Genomic DNA, 18241 nt, shown 5'->3' with positions numbered 1-18241 from the left:
TGCGAATAACGGAACCGAGGATAAGCTGAAGAACCGAGGTTTCGTCAGCGACGGCGCTGCATGGTGCAGGTCTTTCCAAAAAAGATAGTCATCATAAGCGCACGTAAGAGTAACACCCAACAGCGAGTGGAGCACGAGGTGAGGGAGGAGCGCGCCAGGGAACAGCCAGTGGCGAAGTGGAGACGGGACTCCGATTCCGTCGGGCCGGCAGAAAACACGATCACGGTCACTTGCTGCAGCAAGGGTCTCCCGGGGCACGCGGTCCAGGGTCAGCACCCCGAGACATGTAAGGGGCATCGTGGTCATGGGTCGCTGTAAGGAAAAAGTCGTTAATTAAAGGAAAACTACAAGCAGCAAGTTTACCTACCAGTTTTTTCAAAACAACGAGGCCGTGAGGAAATTAGGGACGGGGGCCGCCAGGCGATAGGCGGTCGATCGATAGTTGCGATCGATGGGTACAAAAAAATACTGGATTTCTCAAGGAACGGTCACACGGAGGCAACTTAAGACAACGGAAACGATAACGATAACGGCAACAACGATGGCAATGCTGGACCCACTATCGATAAGTGCGATCGAGACAGGGTCAGTAGAGTGGCCAGACGACGGGAATCGGAATGGTGATTTCAAATACGGGGAAATGTCTGGGCGGGAAATTCAAATTCTACGCAGGGAATGGTCTAAGGAACGGGATGCAGTTTTGGGAAAGTTCAAGTCTTTCGGGGAACTGTCTGGGGAACAGGCTATCGCATAACAGCCATGGGAAAGTTAAAGGTCTTTCAGAACGCTGTCTGGGGGGAGTCTTACGAGGACAGTTTAGGGAAAGTTGAAGTATTTTGGGGAACTGTATGGGGTCACGAGGAGAATTTGAATAAACGAACAAAGGGGGCGGGGAGATCACCACTTTCATAACATTTCCGAAGAAAGGGGGAAATGTGAGGAGTCTTAAAACTCCCCACAAATTCCGAGGCTGGAGAACTGCATAGCAACAGCGAAGGAGGCGAGAATGCCGGAGGCGTCAAGGGCAACAAGGTCAAACGGTAAACAACGGACCTTGGACCCGGGCAAAGCGGAGACACCGTGGACTAACGGTACCACGCTGGACATTGGACCCTCGCACGGCAAGGGAAACAGGGTCGAACGGTAAATTGGCGGAGGACGCACCGTGAACTAACGGTGCGGCAGTGGACCTTAGACCCGATCACGCGAGCTGGAAAAGGGAAATAACGGGACCATCACAGGCTATAAAAGCCGGCGCAAGCGCAGCACACAGGAGAGTAATAGTGCGAGAATCAGAGCGAGTGCGTGTACGCGAGACCAGTAGCAAGTTAATCAAGTTCAGAGTACCAGGATCAAGATCGCAAAGTTGAGACGCCGAACGACTGAGAGTCTACAAGGCTGAGGCTTCAACGCTGAGATCCAACGGGTGCTAGGTCGTGGTTAAATCGAGCTCAGGGAGTCCTTGCGTGGAGTCTGCGATAAAGGTGGCTGGGCGAAGAGGTCGAACCGAGTTCAACCTGCTAGGCATACACCTTGCCGACACAATCCGGACCGACTTAGGAAGCCTGCGATAAAGGTGGCTAGGCGAAGAGGCAGAACCTCGTTCTACCTGCTAGGCGAAACACCTTGCCGGTCCCGACAGTGAGGCTCGCATAGAGTCTCGAAGGAGCCGTCACGAGTCAGATACCAGTAAGCAGGCGACGACGAGGAGCGACCCGCGAGGGACAGCGACGAGGAGCGACGCCGCAGAGGACGACGACGAGGAGCAGCAGCAACTAAAGAGCCGCGAGGCTTGTAGAAGGAGACAAATAAAGACAGCTACGAGCCCAACAGAACTCTGGCGTTATTCTTTGGTCAAAGGCAATCACCCAATATAAATTTGGTGGAACGAACCCATAACCTCTCTGAGCTAGCCGCCCGTTAACGTAGCGAGCGAGAATACATAGAAATCAGGTCGTTACAGATGTTGTTGCAGGAACTGTGGCTTCGAAAATTAGATTGGGACGAGTCGCTACCGATGCAGTTGCTCACGTCGTGGGAGTCGTTTAAAGCGACGCTTCTGCAGCTGCCTAAGATTAAGGTATCGTGATTCGTCAACACAGATCCACAAGTCCCAATTCAAATACATGGTTTGGCTGACGCTTCCATGCGAGCGTATGGAGCGTGCATATACGCTCGGACTCAAACTGCTGAAGGTTTAAAAGTGTCTTTATTGACCGCCAAATCGAAAGTAGCTCCCCTCAAGACGAAAACATTGCCTCGCCTTGAGCTGTGTGCAGCTCACCTTTTAGCAGATCTCTATAATCGTGTCAGGCCATTGCTAAATTCTCCTATTGAGAATGTTTTGCTGTGGACAGCCCAGCTCGTAGTCAGCCCAGAGCCAAATTATGTGCTTCAGAAAATACAGTCCTTTTCGTCGCACCTGAAGCTTCTGAGAGTTTTCGTGTGGGTTTTTCGTTTTATTCAAAGGTGCAGAAGGGTGTCGAATCCCTTTGTAAAAAGTATTTCGCCAAGAGAACTGGATTTCGCTTTTGATAAAATTTTCGAAGTTGTCCAATTTCACGAGTTCAGGGACGACTTAAGCAAAATTCGGAAGAATAAGCCGGTAGCAACGAATATTCAAAAGTTAAACCCTTTTCTTCAGGAAAATAAATTAGATTGGTGCTCCTCGACATTGCTACGAGTTGGGGGTCGGTTATTGAATGCTCCTATCCCGTACGAAGCCGTACAGTCGTTGTACCACTAAAAAAAAATTTTCTGCGACAAAAATTGCATTCCGCAACTTGATGGCACTTCTCTGCTCATTAAATCGGACATTGTAAAAATAAAAAAAAAAACACTGTTGCGCAACCGCAAATATAGAAATGGCATTTACATGAAATTTCAGATGTCATTAATAGTTCTGCTAACTCAAAAAAAAAGAGCTGGTCCGAAATGTTAGGCCCGCGAAGTTTAAATTGAAAATTCACCATACCTTCTTACAGTATCGTCTTCACCGCAGTATTACCGTGGAGGAGCCTCACCAGAGAGAAACGGACCTGTTCATAGGGCAAAAAGACTGAAATATGCCCACACAAAAAGTTACTGCACTTTACGCCCAGTCTGCGTTACCTGCGGTGACTTTCACTGCACACAAGAATGCTTAGAAAATAAAGAAGATTCAGCACTAAGAAAGTGTAGCAACTGGGGAGGGAACCACATGGCTTCCCAAAAAGTATGCTTTGCGATTCTTCAGTTCCTAAATATTGATATCATTCCTTTCTCGGAAGCCCAAAAATCGGTCGGAGTTCTTTTGCACTCAGGAAATTTTTTTGATGAATGATTTTCTGCGGGTTTTTAAAAAACCGTAATTTTGATATTGTAAATTGTAACTTCCTGGTCTGCCACAGAAATCACTCTAGCTTCAATTCCGCTTTAATTATTTTTAAGGGATGCCACAGACGTTGTTTTTCCGCTGATTAGGAATCGCTGACTATTGGGCCAGTTATTTTACATTTTGGACGTTGATGCACTATGGTCAGTACAAACAAGGGGCCCGTACGACACCAAGCAATGCTTGTTTCGCACGGACTCCAGGGGGCGTTTTAAACGAGAACGCGAAAAGTAAAAGAAAAGGGACAATAAAGGAACGGAGGGACTAATTTAAAATACATACGAAACAAGTAAATAAGTAGGATAAGATTAATGTTTTTAAAAACGGTAAAGAGTCAGTAGTAGAAATGATGTGTGTAAGGATGCTCTCTGGCCGGGTTACAGATCTCAGTCAGATCCAGGAGTCCTTTACAAGAAATTTGTAAATCACCGAAACACCGGACTAGAGAGTTTCATTCAACGAGTGAATGAGTCGTTTGGGGGATCACGCCGAAGGTTCTCATGGACGCCGGGAGAGGGAGAGTAGTGTCGGAGTTGATTGCGCCGTATCTCGCTCCGGAGTTAAAAATCCCACGGGATTTTTCCACCGGACTGAACCTTCGGGCGAGGCCAAGCCGGGTAGAATTTGTCGGACGTGGGGGGATTGAAGGGAAAAGGATGGCGGTATGACTGACCAGTCGGGAATGATGTCCACGCGCAGATCAAATGCACTACGAGGAGGAAAGCTAGGGTACTAGACCAGACGGGCCGGGTGTCCGCGTGCCGGTTGCATGCGCTACGAAGGGGGAATCTAAGATACTAGACCGGACGGGACGGGTGTCCACGTGCGGGTCTCAAATACTATGATGTGGGAAGTTAGGATACTAGACCAGACGGGCCGGGTGTCCGCGTACCGGTCGCATGCGCTACGAAGGGGGGGAATCTAAGATACTAGACCGGACGAGACGGGTGTCCACGTGCGGGTCTCAAATACTACGATGGGGGGGGCAAGATACTAGACCAGACGGGCCGGGTGTCCGCGTACAGGTCTCAAATACTACTAAGAGGGAAGCTAAGATACTAGACCAGACGGGCCGGGTGTCCGCGTACAGTTCTCAAATACTACGGGGAGGGAGGCTAGGATACTAGACCAGACGGGACGGATGTCCGCGTACAGGCCACGTGCACTACGTTGAAGGAAGCTAGGATACTAAGAATAAAAAGAATCACAAACGGGGGATTTAACCTTTTACTTCTTCTCTTTATTTTTTTTTTTTTAGATTATTTTTATTTATCTACTATCCTCCTACGAGTCCGCTACACCGTCTTTACTTAACGGTGAGGAATTTTATGAACACTAACCTCAAAACACTGATCAGCCCACTTATTCATTGGTCGCCTGTCGTCGCGCGGTCGGGGCGTCACTCGGATTAAACGGAAAATCGCTGCGGGAGACACGTCCGCCCGTCTTGCTATTCCGACACGAGAGACCGCTTCCTCGATCGGTGTTTGACCACCTTCCCCACGCTCCCTTTTTCTCGTTTTTCCGGATTCCTAGTATGTTCCTTAATTTCTAGTATTTTCTATTCCTCACTAAATATCGGCTGGCGTTGCCACTCGAGTTTGGAACCTAACTACGACTTAATATTCGGTTTCAACTTAATTTTTATTATCCATTATGCGTCGTTAACACCTATAACCTTACATACTATTAACTTAATATTTATTATTCATGATAAGTCGATAATTGTATCGTACACCGTCTAGGTGTGTACGTTAGTGGCTTCTGCGTAGTATGGTTTGAGCTGGGATATGTTGGCGATCCGTCGCCGTCGATCTCCGGGACGTTGCAAGCGTACCAAGTTCGGAGATGTGAACTTCGTAACGGCGTAAGGGCCGTCATACTTGGGAGCAAGTTTGGCGGCGAGTCCCTCGGCTGCTTTCGATAAGGGATGCTGTCGCAGCCAAAATTGACCGCCGAGCGTGGTTCTCCATTCTCGCCTTCGTAGTTTATAATGTCTCGCATGATCTTGAGACACTCGTTGAAGATTTGATCGTACGATGTTGAAGATTCCTTTGAGGTGAGACGCCTTGTCTTCAGGACCTGTATGCACGACTGCCGATCCGGGGGTGAGTTCATCATACAGCATCGCAGGCAAGCGTGGTTCCCGTCCTTGAGATAGGAACGCGGGGCTATACCCCGTATACTGCTATTGATCGCGAGGGATATCTCTGGCAACATATTATCACACCAACTCTGGTCGCCTTCCGACAGCTGGGATATCAGCGTCTTCACAGTGCGGTTGGTCCTTTCTGTGGGATTCTCCTGTGGACAATATGGAGCCGTGTACTGGATATCTATGGCGAGCTTGGCGAAATAGTCCTTTAGGACCCGGCTTGTGAATTGGGTTCCATTGTCGCATACGAACTTCCGGGGAATGCCCACTCGTGCAAGTATGCGCTTCCGAAACGCTTTCTGCACTTGAGCTACGGTGGCTTTCCGGAGTAGTATCAGTTCTACCCATTTCGAGAATACGTCGTAAAACACCAGAAGCATAGTATTCCCTTGTTTCGACCGGGGTAGTGGGCCTACAAAGTCCGCACAGAGAATGTGTAACGACCTTATTTCTATGTATTCTCGCTCGCTACGTTAACGGGCGGCTAGCTCAGAGAGGTTATGGGTTCGTTCCACCAAATTTATATTGGGTGTTTGCCTTTGACCAATGAATAACGCAAGAGTTCTGTTGGGATCGTAACTGTCTTTATTCGTCTCCTTGTACGAGCCTCGCGGCTCTTCAGCTGCTGCTGCTCCTCGTCGTCGTCCTCTGCGGCGTCGCTCCTCGTCGCTGTCCTTCGCGGCGTCGCTCCTCGTCGTCGACTGCTTGCTGGTATCTGCCTCGTGACGGCTCCGTCGAGACTCTGGATGTTATGCGAACCTCACTATCGGGACCGGCAAGGTGTTTCGCCTAGCAGGTAGAACGCCGTTCTGCCTCTTCGCCTAGCTACCTTTATCGCAGGCTCCCTAAGTCTGTCCGGATTGTGTCGGCAAGGTGTATCGCCTAGCCGGTTGAACCGGTCGACCTCTTCGCCCAGCCACCTTTATCGCAGACTCCACGCAAGGACTCCCTGAGCTCGATTTAACCACGACCTAGCACCCTTTGGATCTCAGCGTTGAAGCCTCAGCCTTGTAGACTCTCAGTCGTTCGGCGTCTCGACTTTGCGATCTTGATCCTGGTACTCGGCACTTGATTAACTTGCTACTAGTCTCGCGAACACCCACTCGCTTTGATTCTCGCACTATTACTCTCTTTGTGTGCTGCGCTTGCGCCGCCTTTAATAGCCTGTGATGGTCCCGTTATTTCCCTTTTCCAGCTCGCGTGATCGGGTCCAAGGTCCACTGCCGCACCGTTAGTTCACGGTGCGTCCTCTTTGTGCGGGTCCGAAGTCCGCCAAATTACCGTTCGACCCTGTTACCCTTGCCGTATGAGGGTCCAATGTCCAGCGTGGTACCGTTAATTCACGGTGTCTCCGCTTTGCCCGGGTCCAAGGTCCGTTGTTTACCGTTTGACCTTGTTGCCCTTGACTCCTCCGGCATTCTCGCCTCCTTCGCTGTTGCTATGCAGCTCTCCTGCCTCGGAATTTGTGGGGAGTTTTAGGACTCCTCACATATCCCCCATATCCCACATAGCCCAAACTCGTTCTCCTCGTGACCCTATACAGTTCCCCAAAAGACTTCAACTTTCCCTGAGCTGCCCTCGTAAGACTCCCCCCAGACAGCGCTCTGAAAGACCTTTAACTTTCCCATGGCAGTGCTGCGTTAGCCTGTTCCCCAGACAGTTCCCCGAAAGACTTGAACTTTCCCGAAACTGCATCTTGTTCCTTCGATAATTCCCCGCGTAGAATTTGAATTTCCCGCCCAGACATTTCCCCGTGTTTGACATCACCATTCCGATTCCCGTCGTCTGACCACACCTCGATCGCACTTATCGATAGTGGTTCCAGCATTGCCATCGTTGTTGCCGTTATCGTTTCCGTTGTCTTAAGTTGCCTCCGTGTGACCGTTTCTTGAGAAATCCAGTATTTCTTGTACCCATCGATCGCAACTATCGATCGACCGCCTATCGCCTGGCGCCCCCGTCCCTAATTTCCTCACGGCCTCGTTGTTTTGAAAAAACTGGTAAGTTAACTTGCTGATGATAGTTTTCCTTTAATTAACGACTTGTTTCTTTACAGCGACACCATGACCATGATGCCCCTGACATGTCTCGGGGTGCTGACCCTGGACCGCGTGCCCCGGGAGACCCTTGCGGCGGCAAGTGACCCCCCTCGCCCTACGCCTGCGGCAGCCTCGTGTTTTCTGCCGGCCCGCGTGCTTGGCCCCGCGATTCCCCCCCTCACCGCCCCCGTTCCGCGATCGGCTGCTGCGGCGGACCACTCTTTTTTTCTGTGTTGTGTCTTGTTGTGATCCCCTGCCCAAAAAATAACTGCTGGGCTCGAATGCTATTATCTGTTTATTGGGCCTTAAACACCCGCACCCGGCCCCCTGCTACCTTGACTCGGTAGCGCTGTCCCTCCTCCAGCACGAGCTTGGCCCACCTGGCCTTCCTCTGCCTCCCTCGCTGTCGCTGGCTTCGGCCACCCGCGCCGGCCAATCCGCCTCGGAACATCCGCCCACGGTTCCGCGCCCTCCGACTGCTGTCTCCTGCAGCGTCGGCCTCGGCGGTGGGGCTCGCGACTCCGGGCACGACGTCTACCGCGCCAGCTTCGGGGTGGCGCCGTGTCCCGCGACGTCTCCGGCGGGGTGGGCCACTCCCATGGCCCCTTCTCCAGCCCCTCCTGGGCCTCGCGTTCCTCCTCGGTCGTCACCTCCAGCCCCGCGCGATCGGCCGTCTCCGCGACGCGTTTCGTCGACCTGGCCCTCGGATCGCGCGGGCTCAGCGGCGGTGGGCGCCGCCACTCGATGGCTTCGATGGCCTCTCGCATCCTGGCCTCCTCTGCTGCCTCCTCGGGCGCGGGCCACGTCCACGTGACCGTCTGCCCACTCTTTGGGCTCGTCCGACGGTGGTATCTGCCCTAGGCAGATCCCTCCGAGCCCTGCCGTCGCCCTGCTCAACCGGCGGAAGATCATTCTTTCCCTCGCAGCTCGCCGCGTCACGTCGTCCTCGTCCGACGACACCTCGGGACTGACGGTCTCCGTCCCCTCCTCCTCCTCCTCACTCGCGTCCTCCGGTCCACTCTCGTCGGAAGAGATGGAAACGACCTCTGCGATCTCCGTCGCGTCTGCGCCTGGGTCCTCCTCCTCGGACGGTAGCTCCACGTCCGAGATCTCCCCGGTGGACTCCTCGTCCGCCTCGCTGACCGGTGACGGGGATCGCGACACCAGGGGACGCCAGAAGCTGGAGAACGGAATCGGAGTCCTGTCTCCACTTCGCCAATGGCTGTTTCCTGGCGCGCTCCCCCTCACCTCGTGCTCCACTCGCTGTTGGGTGTTATTCTCACGTGCGCTCATGATGACGATCTTGTTTGGAAAGACCTGCACCATGCAGCGCCGTCGCTGACGAAAACCTCGGTTCTTCCGCGTATCCTCGGTTCCGTTATTCGCGGAGACGTGTACCGGTAACGGTACTCGCTCTCCGCTCTGTGTCCGTGTAACGTTTACAAATAACGGTGCCCTCCGTGTACACGCCTCCTACGCAACCCGTGCATGTGTGTGTTTAGCCGGTAACGGTGCCTACGGCTTTTAAACCCTCCCTGTCCCGCTCTCGCGCTCCTGACTTGTGTGCCTGTGTGTGTGTGCTTGACCGTTAATTTCGATACTGTGTATCGTCCTCCCCCTTTCTTCGGTTAGGGTACAGTGCTCCTCCGATACGCCGGATTTGTTGAGACTGCCCCTTTTTTGCTTTGTGGTTTTAACTGGCTTATGTGTGTTTTCCTTTCCTTGCCCGTGTGTTCGTGCCGCAGGTTGCAAATAACCGGAGAATCGAAATTAATTATTTTAAACGGTCCCTCGTATCTGGGGGCCAGTTTCGCCGCGAATCCTTCTGCCGCCTTGGATAGATGGTGCTCCTTGGCCCATACCGTGTCTCCAATCTGTGATTTCCAAGGGCGCCTCCGGAGATTGTAGTGGCGCGCCTGATCCTGCGCCGCCTTCTCCATGTTCCGTCTGACCAGCTCGAAGATTTGGTTTATTTTTTTCGCATTCTCCGACGGGGTCTGGGTTTCCCTTCCTGTGCCGGTGGTTTCTTCATTAAACAACGCGCTCGGTAACCTGGGCTCTCTACCCTGCGTGACGAATGCCGGCGAATACCCTGTGGACTCGGCTACACTAGTGTTCACGGCCAGCTGCAATTCTGGCCATTTCTCATCCCACGTTCTCTGGTCTTGTCCGGCAAACTGGGCGATCATTGTTTTACAGTTCTATTGGCCCTCTCCGTGGGATTTTTTGTGGTGTGTACGGGGCTGTGAACTGGTGCCGCACTCCCAACTCTGTCAGGAACCGCTTGAACGCCCTGCTCGTGAACTGAACCCCGTTATCGGTGATTAAGACCTTCGGCACGCCGTACCTTGAGACAATCCTTTCCCGGATTGCCTTTTCCAGCGTCTCCGTGGTAGCCCCTCCGCATTGGCACTATTTCCGTCCACTTCGAGAACCGATCTACGAGCACTAGTAGCATCGAGTTCCCGTGTTTCGACCGAGGAAGCGGCCCAACGAAATCGGCGCATACTGTGGCCCAGGGCTCCTCTGGGATCTGTGTGAGCATTTTTCCGGCAGCCTGGCCAATCCGCCTCGGAACATCCGCCCACGGTTCCGCGCCCTCCGACTGCTGTCTCCGCAGCGTCGGCCTCGGCGGTGGGGCTCGCGACTCCGGGCACGACGTCTACCGCGCCAGCTTCGGGGTGGCGCCGTGTCCCGCGACGTCTCCGGCGGGGTGGGCCACTCCCATGGCCCCTTCTCCAGCCCCTCCTGGGCCTCGCGTTCCTCCTCGGTCGTCACCTCCAGCCCCGCGCGATCGGCCGTCTCCGCGACGCGTTTCGTCGACCTGGCCCTCGGATCGCGCGGGCTCAGCGGCGGTGGGCGCCGCCACTCGATGGCTTCGATGGCCTCTCGCATCCTGGCCTCCTCTGCTGCCTCCTCGGGCGCGGGCCACGTCCACGTGACCGTCTGCCCACTCTTTGGGCTCGTCCGACGGTGGTATCTGCCCTAGGCAGATCCCTCCGAGCCCTGCCGTCGCCCTGCTCAACCGGCGGAAGATCATTCTTTCCCTCGCAGCTCGCCGCGTCACGTCGTCCTCGTCCGACGACACCTCGGGACTGACGGTCTCCGTCCCTCCTCCTCCTCCTCACTCGCGTCCTCCGGTCCACTCTCGTCGGAAGAGATGGAAACGACCTCTGCGATCTCCGTCGCGTCTGCGCCTGGGTCCTCCCTCCTCGGACGGTAGCTCCACGTCCGAGATCTCCCCGGTGGACTCCTCGTCCGCCTCGCTGACCGGTGACGGGGATCGCGACACCAGGGGGGACGCCAGAAGCTGGAGAACGGAATCGGAGTCCTGTCTCCACTTCGCCAATGGCTGTTTCCTGGCGCGCTCCCCCCTCACCTCGTGCTCCACTCGCTGTTGGGTGTTATTCTCACGTGCGCTCATGATGACGATCTTGTTTGGAAAGACCTGCACCATGCAGCGCCGTCGCTGACGAAACCTCGGTTCTTCCGCGTATCCTCGGTTCCGTTATTCGCGGAGACGTGTACCGGTAACGGTACTCGCTCTCCGCTCTGTGTCCGTGTAACGTTTACAAATAACGGTGCCCTCCGTGTACACGCCTCCTACGCAACCCGTGCATGTGTGTGTTTAGCCGGTAACGGTGCCTACGGCTTTTTAAACCCTCCCTGTCCCGCTCTCGCGCTCCTGACTTGTGTGCCTGTGTGTGTGTGCTTGACCGTTAATTTCGATACTGTGTATCGTCCTCCCCCTTTCTTCGGTTAGGGTACAGTGCTCCTCCGATACGCCGGATTTGTTGAGACTGCCCCTTTTTGCTTTGTGGTTTTAACTGGCTTATGTGTGTTTTCCTTTCCTTGCCCGTGTGTTCGTGCCGCAGGTTGCAAATAACCGGAGAATCGAAATTAATTATTTTAAACGGTCCCTCGTATCTGGGGGCCAGTTTCGCCGCGAATCCTTCTGCCGCCTTGGATAGATGGTGCTCCTTGGCCCATACCGTGTCTCCAATCTGTGATTTCCAAGGGCGCCTCCGGAGATTGTAGTGGCGCGCCTGATCCTGCGCCGCCTTCTCCATGTTCCGTCTGACCAGCTCGAAGATTTCGTTTATTTTTTTCGCATTCTCCGACGGGGTCTGGGTTTCCCTTCCTGTGCCGGTGGTTTCTTCATTAAACAACGCGCTCGGTAACCTGGGCTCTCTTACCCTGCGTGACGAATGCCGGCGAATACCCTGTGGACTCGGCTACACTAGTGTTCACGGCCAGCTGCAATTCTGGCCATTTCTCATCCCACGTTCTCTGGTCTTGTCCGGCAAACTGGGCGATCATTGTTTTTACAGTTCTATTGGCCCTCTCCGTGGGATTTTTTTGTGGTGTGTACGGGGCTGTGAACTGGTGCCGCACTCCCAACTCTGTCAGGAACCGCTTGAACGCCCTGCTCGTGAACTGAACCCCGTTATCGGTGATTAAGACCTTCGGCACGCCGTACCTTGAGACAATCCTTTCCCGGATTGCCTTTTCCAGCGTCTCCGTGGTAGCCCTCCGCATTGGCACTATTTCCGTCCACTTCGAGAACCGATCTACGAGCACTAGTAGCATCGAGTTCCCGTGTTTCGACCGAGGAAGCGGCCCAACGAAATCGGCGCATACTGTGGCCCAGGGCTCCTCTGGGATCTGTGTGAGCATTTTTCCGGCAGCCTGGAGGTGACTGGGCTTGTACCTGAGGCAGCTCTCACAGTTCCGCACGTGCTTCCTTATGTCGCGGTGCATGCCCGGCCAATAATACCTCGCTGCCACCCTCGCGATCGTCTTCCGGCTGCCCATGTGTCCGGCCGTCAGCGTATCGTGGTTCTCAACCATGACTCGCTGCCTTGACCCGCTTGGTACGCATAGCTTCCATGCGACCACATCCTCGTTGCCTGCTCTGTAAGGAATGTGCCAGTACAGCCGGTCGGCCTCCACTAAATAGTCCGGATATTTTTGGGTGTTCTGTGCTATCTTGCCCCTTATGTCCCTTATCCAGCTACATTCGGCTTGTTCTGCTGACTGACCAGGTGACTTCGTTTTCAACCTTCGGCAGGTTTCGGGTAAGGGCTGCCGCGACAGTGCGTCCGCCACAATATTCAGCTGGCCTTTCCTGTATGTGATTTCGAAGTCGTATTGCTGGAGCTCCAGTACCCACCGCGCGATTCTTCCGGTTGGGCTCTCGATGCTATTCAACCACTTCAAAGCCATGTGATCTGTTATCACTTTGAAGTGGTATCCCTCCAGGTATGGCTTTAATTTCCTTATGGCCCACACGATTGCTAAACATTCCTTTTCAGTGGCGGAGTAACTTTTTTGCGACCCGTTTAGGGTCCGGCTGGAATAGGATATCACCCGCTCACCCTGGTCGGAATTTTGAGTGAGAATGGCGCCCAGCCCATAATCGCTGGCATCGGTCTGCAGCACAAACGGCTTTGAAAAATCCGGGCATGCCAAAATTGGGTCGGCGACCAATCTTGCCTTGACAGCTTCAAAGGCCTGCTGGTGGTCGTCGGTCCATTCCCATTTGACACCCTTTCGGAGAAGGGCGTTCAGCGGATACACTAGCGTGGCAAAATCTGGCACAAAACGCCTGTACCACGACGCCACTCCCAAGTACTGCCGTAGTTCTTTGACATTTGCCGGTGGTTTTAGCAATGCTATCGCTGATACCTTTTCCGGATCCGTCCCGATGCCCTGGTCTGTAATGCGATGCCCTAAGTATTGAAGTTCCTTCCTGAAGAATTTACACTTATCCGCGTTTACTTTCAGGTTTACCGCTCGCAGCCTTCTGAATACTTCCTTTAGGTTCCGCATGTGCTCCTCTAGTGTCCGTCCGATGACGATTATATCATCCTGATACGCGAAAGCGTGCGGCATCATTTCAGGTCCAATTACCTAGTCCAACGCCCGCTGGAATGTTGCTGATGCCGAGTGCAAACCGAAAGGCATAACTTTCCATTGAAACAGGCCTTTCCCTGGCACTGTGAATGCGGTATACTGCCTGCTGGCTGCCTCCAACGGTATTTGCCAGTACCCGTCCTTTAAGTCGAGGCTGCTAATATATTTAGCTTCTCGGAGTTGGTCCAGGATGTAGTTGATCATCGGCATTGGATATGCATCCTTCACGGATTTTGCGTTGATCTGCCTGAAATCCACACAGAGCCTCCATTTCCCGGTCTTCTTTCTCACCATGACTATTGGTGAGCTGTACGGACTCCTTGACGGTTCGATGCATCCCTTTTCAAGTAGCTCGTCTACTTTGGCGTTGATCTCGCCCTGCATTTTTGGATTCTTCGGATAGTACCGCTGTTTGACCGGCTGATCGTCCTTCATGGTGATCCTGTGTACTGCCACGTTTGACGTGCCTTGCAGATTTTCCAGGCTCTCCAACTCGGTCTTTAAAAACTGGTCCACATCCTTCTCCGAAAATTCATTTGCGGCTTCCACGACTGCTACCGACAGTTTTTCCTCTAGCCAGCCTCGGTGTCTGTCCCTCGCCGGTATCATCACTCTGTGACCTGCGCATTTCACCTCGGCTCCGATTTTGGTGAGGAAGTTCCATCCTAGCACCAGTTCGTCAATCAATCCTGGGAGGATCAGCAGCTCCATCGACACTTTTCTTGTGCCAAGTCCGATTTGAATTTCTAACTGCGATTTTACGTCTCCGCATCTACCGTCCGCCATCCGTACTTGCCTCTTTGTGGGTCCAACCTTTCCTGCCGCCTGCAGCCTGTCCGCCAGCTCTTTGCTGATGAAACTCGCTGTCGCGCCGGTGTCCACCGTGGCCTTAACGTTCGCGTCACCTATGAGCACTGTGGCGGACAGTTGCATTTCTTCCGCCTTCAGGTCGCCCATTATTTTTGAGAGGCAGCACCTTACGATCCCTGGCCGCCCCTCGGAGGCTGGGATCGTTGCGCGTTTCCCGAACAGCACTCCACCGTTCGGACGCCTATCTTTCCGCATCGCCAGCAGAATGTGAGTCGCCGGTTCCGGCACTCCTTCGTCCAGTGGTCCGCGCCCCCGCATCTGCGACACGCGTTGGCCGGATTCTGTATAAATCCACTGCGATCGGCTGGTGCTCCGTGTTCCTGCGGCGTATGCCTCCGTAGCGCCTCCGTGTCCTCCTGGCACCGCCTACACACCGCACCCTGCTCTGCCCTTGGCCTTGGCACTGGGCGGTTCTGTGTCCTCTGGGAGTGGTTTTCCATTTCAAACTTCTCCCGTTGCTCCTCGAACTCGTCAGCCAGCGCCATCAGGGTGTCCAGGTGCCGACACTCGTACGGCCGGATAAACATTCGGAGGGTCGGCGTGCTGTTCTCCTTTATCCTGTTCAGGACTTCTTTGGCAGACATACCCAGGGGCCGCATCATCGTCTGCATGTCCACCATGTAATCTTTAAATTTTTCCCCGTATGTCTGCCTCCGCTGCCTGATCTGGTCCGCTAGCTTCTCCATGTAGCCTCGAGGAAGGAAATATCCTTGGAAGCTGAATATGAAGTCTCCCCAGTTGTCCCACTGCCGGTTGTTGGCTATGAACCACTTTAGGGCTCTGCCCTGCAGCAGCTCCGGAATTGCTCGTGGGATCTGGTTTATATCCAGACCATATGTCACGCTTGACCACTCCACCTGCTCCAGGAACTCCAGTGGCTTGTCGTTGCCGTCATACCGAAAGTTCCACTCTCGAACTTGCTTGGCCACCTTGGCGTAGTCCTGCGGATGTGGCCGTACGCTTTCTTTCCTCTCGCGGCTGCCTTCTCGCTGCCTGCCGTCGCTTGCCAGGCTCTGAATATCCAGGCTTGCTATAAGGCCTTTGGCATCTGCGGCTGTTAGCTTGAATTTTGGGACCGGCAGCTTCCGGAATTTGATCTCCAGACCTGCCACTAACTCTGCCACGACCGGGTCTTCTGTTATGCGGTCAACCGTCTCTGCCAGGGTCTTCCTCATCGCCTCTACCGAGCCCTCTAGTTCTATTCCCAGAACATTGCTCACCTCGGCGAAGTCCTCCTTCCTGAGATTATAAATCCAGGACTTTCCCATCTCAATCACTCATGGGCGCCAGATGTAACGACCTTTTTTCTATGTATTCTCGCTCGCTACGTTAACGGGCGGCTAGCTCAGAGAGGTTATGGGTTCGTTCCACCAAATTTATATTGGGTGATTGCCTTTGACCAATGAATAACGCAAGAGTTCTGTTGGGATCGTAACTGTCTTTATTCGTCTCCTTGTACGAGCCTCGCGGCTCTTCAGCTGCTGCTGCTCCTCGTCGTCGTCCTCTGCGGCGTCGCTCCTCGTCGCTGTCCTTCGCGGCGTCGCTCCTCGTCGTCGACTGCTTGCTGGTATCTGCCTCGTGACGGCTCCGTCGAGACTCTGGATGTTATGCGAACCTCACTATCGGAACCGGCAAGGTGTTTCGCCTAGCAGGTAGAACGCCGTTCTGCCTCTTCGCCTAGCTACCTTTATCGCAGGCTCCCTAAGTTGGTCCGAATTGTGTCGGCAAGGTGTATCGCCTAGCCGGTTGAACTCGGTTCGACCTCTTCGCCCAGCCACCTTTATCGCAGACTCCACGCAAGGACTCCCTGAGCTCGATTTAACCACGACCTAGCACCCTTTGGATCTCAGCGTTGAAGCCTCAGCCTTGTAGACTCTCAGTCGTTCGGCGTCTCGACTTTGCGATCTTGATCCTGGTACTCGGCACTTGATTAACTTGCTACTAGTCTCGCGTACACGCACTCGCTTTGATTCTCGCACTATTACTCTCTTTGTGCGCTGCGTTTGCGCCGCCTTTTATAGCCTGTGATGGTCCCGTTATTTCCCTTTTCCAGCTCGCGTGATCGGGTCCAAGGTCCACTGCCGCACCGTTAGTTCACGGTGCGTCCTCTTTGTGCGGGTCCGAAGTCCGCCAATTTACCGTTCGACCCTGTTGCCCTTGCCGTATGAGGGTCCAATGTCCAGCGTGGTACCGTTAATTCACGGTGTCTCCGCTTTGCCCGGGTCCAAGGTCCGTTGTTTACCGTTTGACCTTGTTGCCCTTGACTCCTCCGGCATTCTCGCCTCCTTCGCTGTTGCTATGCAGCTCTCCTGCCTCGGAATTTGTGGGGAGTTTTAGGACTCCTCACAAATGTCGAAAGGCTTACTGACGACCCGGGTTAGCATCTTACCTGCCGCTTTGGTTTGTTCCGTCTTAAACTTTTGACAAGATTCACAATGGCGAACATGGCGTTTCGCGTCGCGATACATACCGGACCAGAAATACCTCTGGGTCAGACGCGTAATCGCTTTTCGAACTCCCAAGTGTCCTGCGGACGGGGAATCATGACACTCACGTAAGACGCGGCCTCTACGGGAAGTTGGCACACAGAGCTTCCACGGGAAGTCGTCCTCATCGTCAGCTCGGTAGCCCATGATCCTGTAGAGCTGGTCGTTTTCGATCATGTAGTCGGCGAACTTCTCGGGTTCCTCCTGTATTTGGTCTTTTATCCTTTTAATCCAGTTGCAGTGGTCCTCGAGTTCGACAGCACCTTGCAGTGTGTCGGCCACGACGTTCAATTTACCTCGTTGATAGCGTACGTCGAATTGGAATTGCTGCAATTCTAGCGCCCAACGCGCTATTTGGCCGGAAGGGCTCTCAATAGAATTTAGCCACTTGAGAGCTAGATGGTCAGTAACGACCTCGAATCGATACCCTTCCAGGTAACACCGCATCTTCCTGATTGCCCAGGTTATGGCCAGACACGCTTTCTCCGTGGTAGTGTAGTTCTGTTCCGCGGGGTTAGTCTGCGGCTAGCGTATGCGATGACCTTCTCTTGACTTTCGGAGCCCTGTGATAAAACTACGCCCAAGCCGACGTCACTCGCGTCTGTTTGCAAAATGAACTTCTGGTCGAAATCCGGACAGCCTCATACGGGAGCAGTAGTCAGGTATCTTTTAATTTCTACCAAGGCGGCTTGCTGTTCTGGTCTCCAGGTCCACTTCATCGGTTGTACGATAGTCGCGAAACTAGGGACAAATCGCCGATACCACGAGGCCATCCCGATCCATTGACGGAGTTCCTTTAAGTTAGAGGGGCCTTCAACCCAGTCTTAATTCCGACACTGCTGATGACGTGTCCGAGGTAAACGAGTTTCTGCTTGAAGAAGCAACACTTCTTTGGTTTTATCCCTAAATTCGCCGCCCGCAATCTGCGGAAAAATTCCGAGAGATGAGTAAAGTGCTGTTCTTCTGTCGCGCTTATGATAATAATATCGTCTAGGTAAGCGAAGGCGACCGGTTCCATTTCCACGCCGATTACACTATCCAGAGCGCGTTGAAACGTGGCGCTGGCAGAATGCAACCCGAAGGGTATGACCTTCCATTGATACAATCCTCTCCCAGGAACCGTGAATGCTGTTTATTGGCGACTATCCTTAGCCATGGGAATTTGCCAATATCCGTGCTTCAAGTCCAACGTGGAAATATATCGGGCGTGGCGTAATTTCTCCTGGATGTGATTGATTCTCGGGACTGGATAGGCGTCGGGCACTGAGTGTGCGTTTAACTGACGGTAGTCTACACACATGCGCCAATCGCCTGTCTTCTTCTTGACCAATACGATGGGAGCGCTGTGCGGGCTTCTGGAAGGTTCGATGGCCCCGTCACGGAGCAGTTCGTCTACTTGGGC

At 53.6% G+C, this 18241-nt stretch overlaps 1 protein-coding gene across 1 annotated transcript in view; it reads right to left on the bottom strand.

Annotated features, from left to right (window-relative positions):
* Positions 1–8101: 8101 nt before the first annotated feature.
* The window catches only part of LOC121467302, a 53246-nt gene continuing 43106 nt past the window's right edge, over positions 8102–18241 (bottom strand). The window contains 4 exon segments of the mRNA XM_041708685.1: positions 8102–8987; positions 9352–9476; positions 9478–9693; positions 11819–14368. Coding sequence (XP_041564619.1) covers positions 8102–8987; positions 9352–9476; positions 9478–9693; positions 11819–14368 — 3777 coding nt within the window.

The sequence above is a fragment of the Drosophila elegans genome, unplaced genomic scaffold (genome assembly GCF_018152505.1).
Source record: "Drosophila elegans isolate 14027-0461.03 unplaced genomic scaffold, ASM1815250v1 contig_368, whole genome shotgun sequence".
NCBI lineage: Eukaryota > Metazoa > Arthropoda > Insecta > Diptera > Drosophilidae > Drosophila > Drosophila elegans.
The sequence above is the reverse complement of the archived record's forward strand: the minus strand, read 5'-3'. Positions and strand labels throughout refer to the sequence as shown.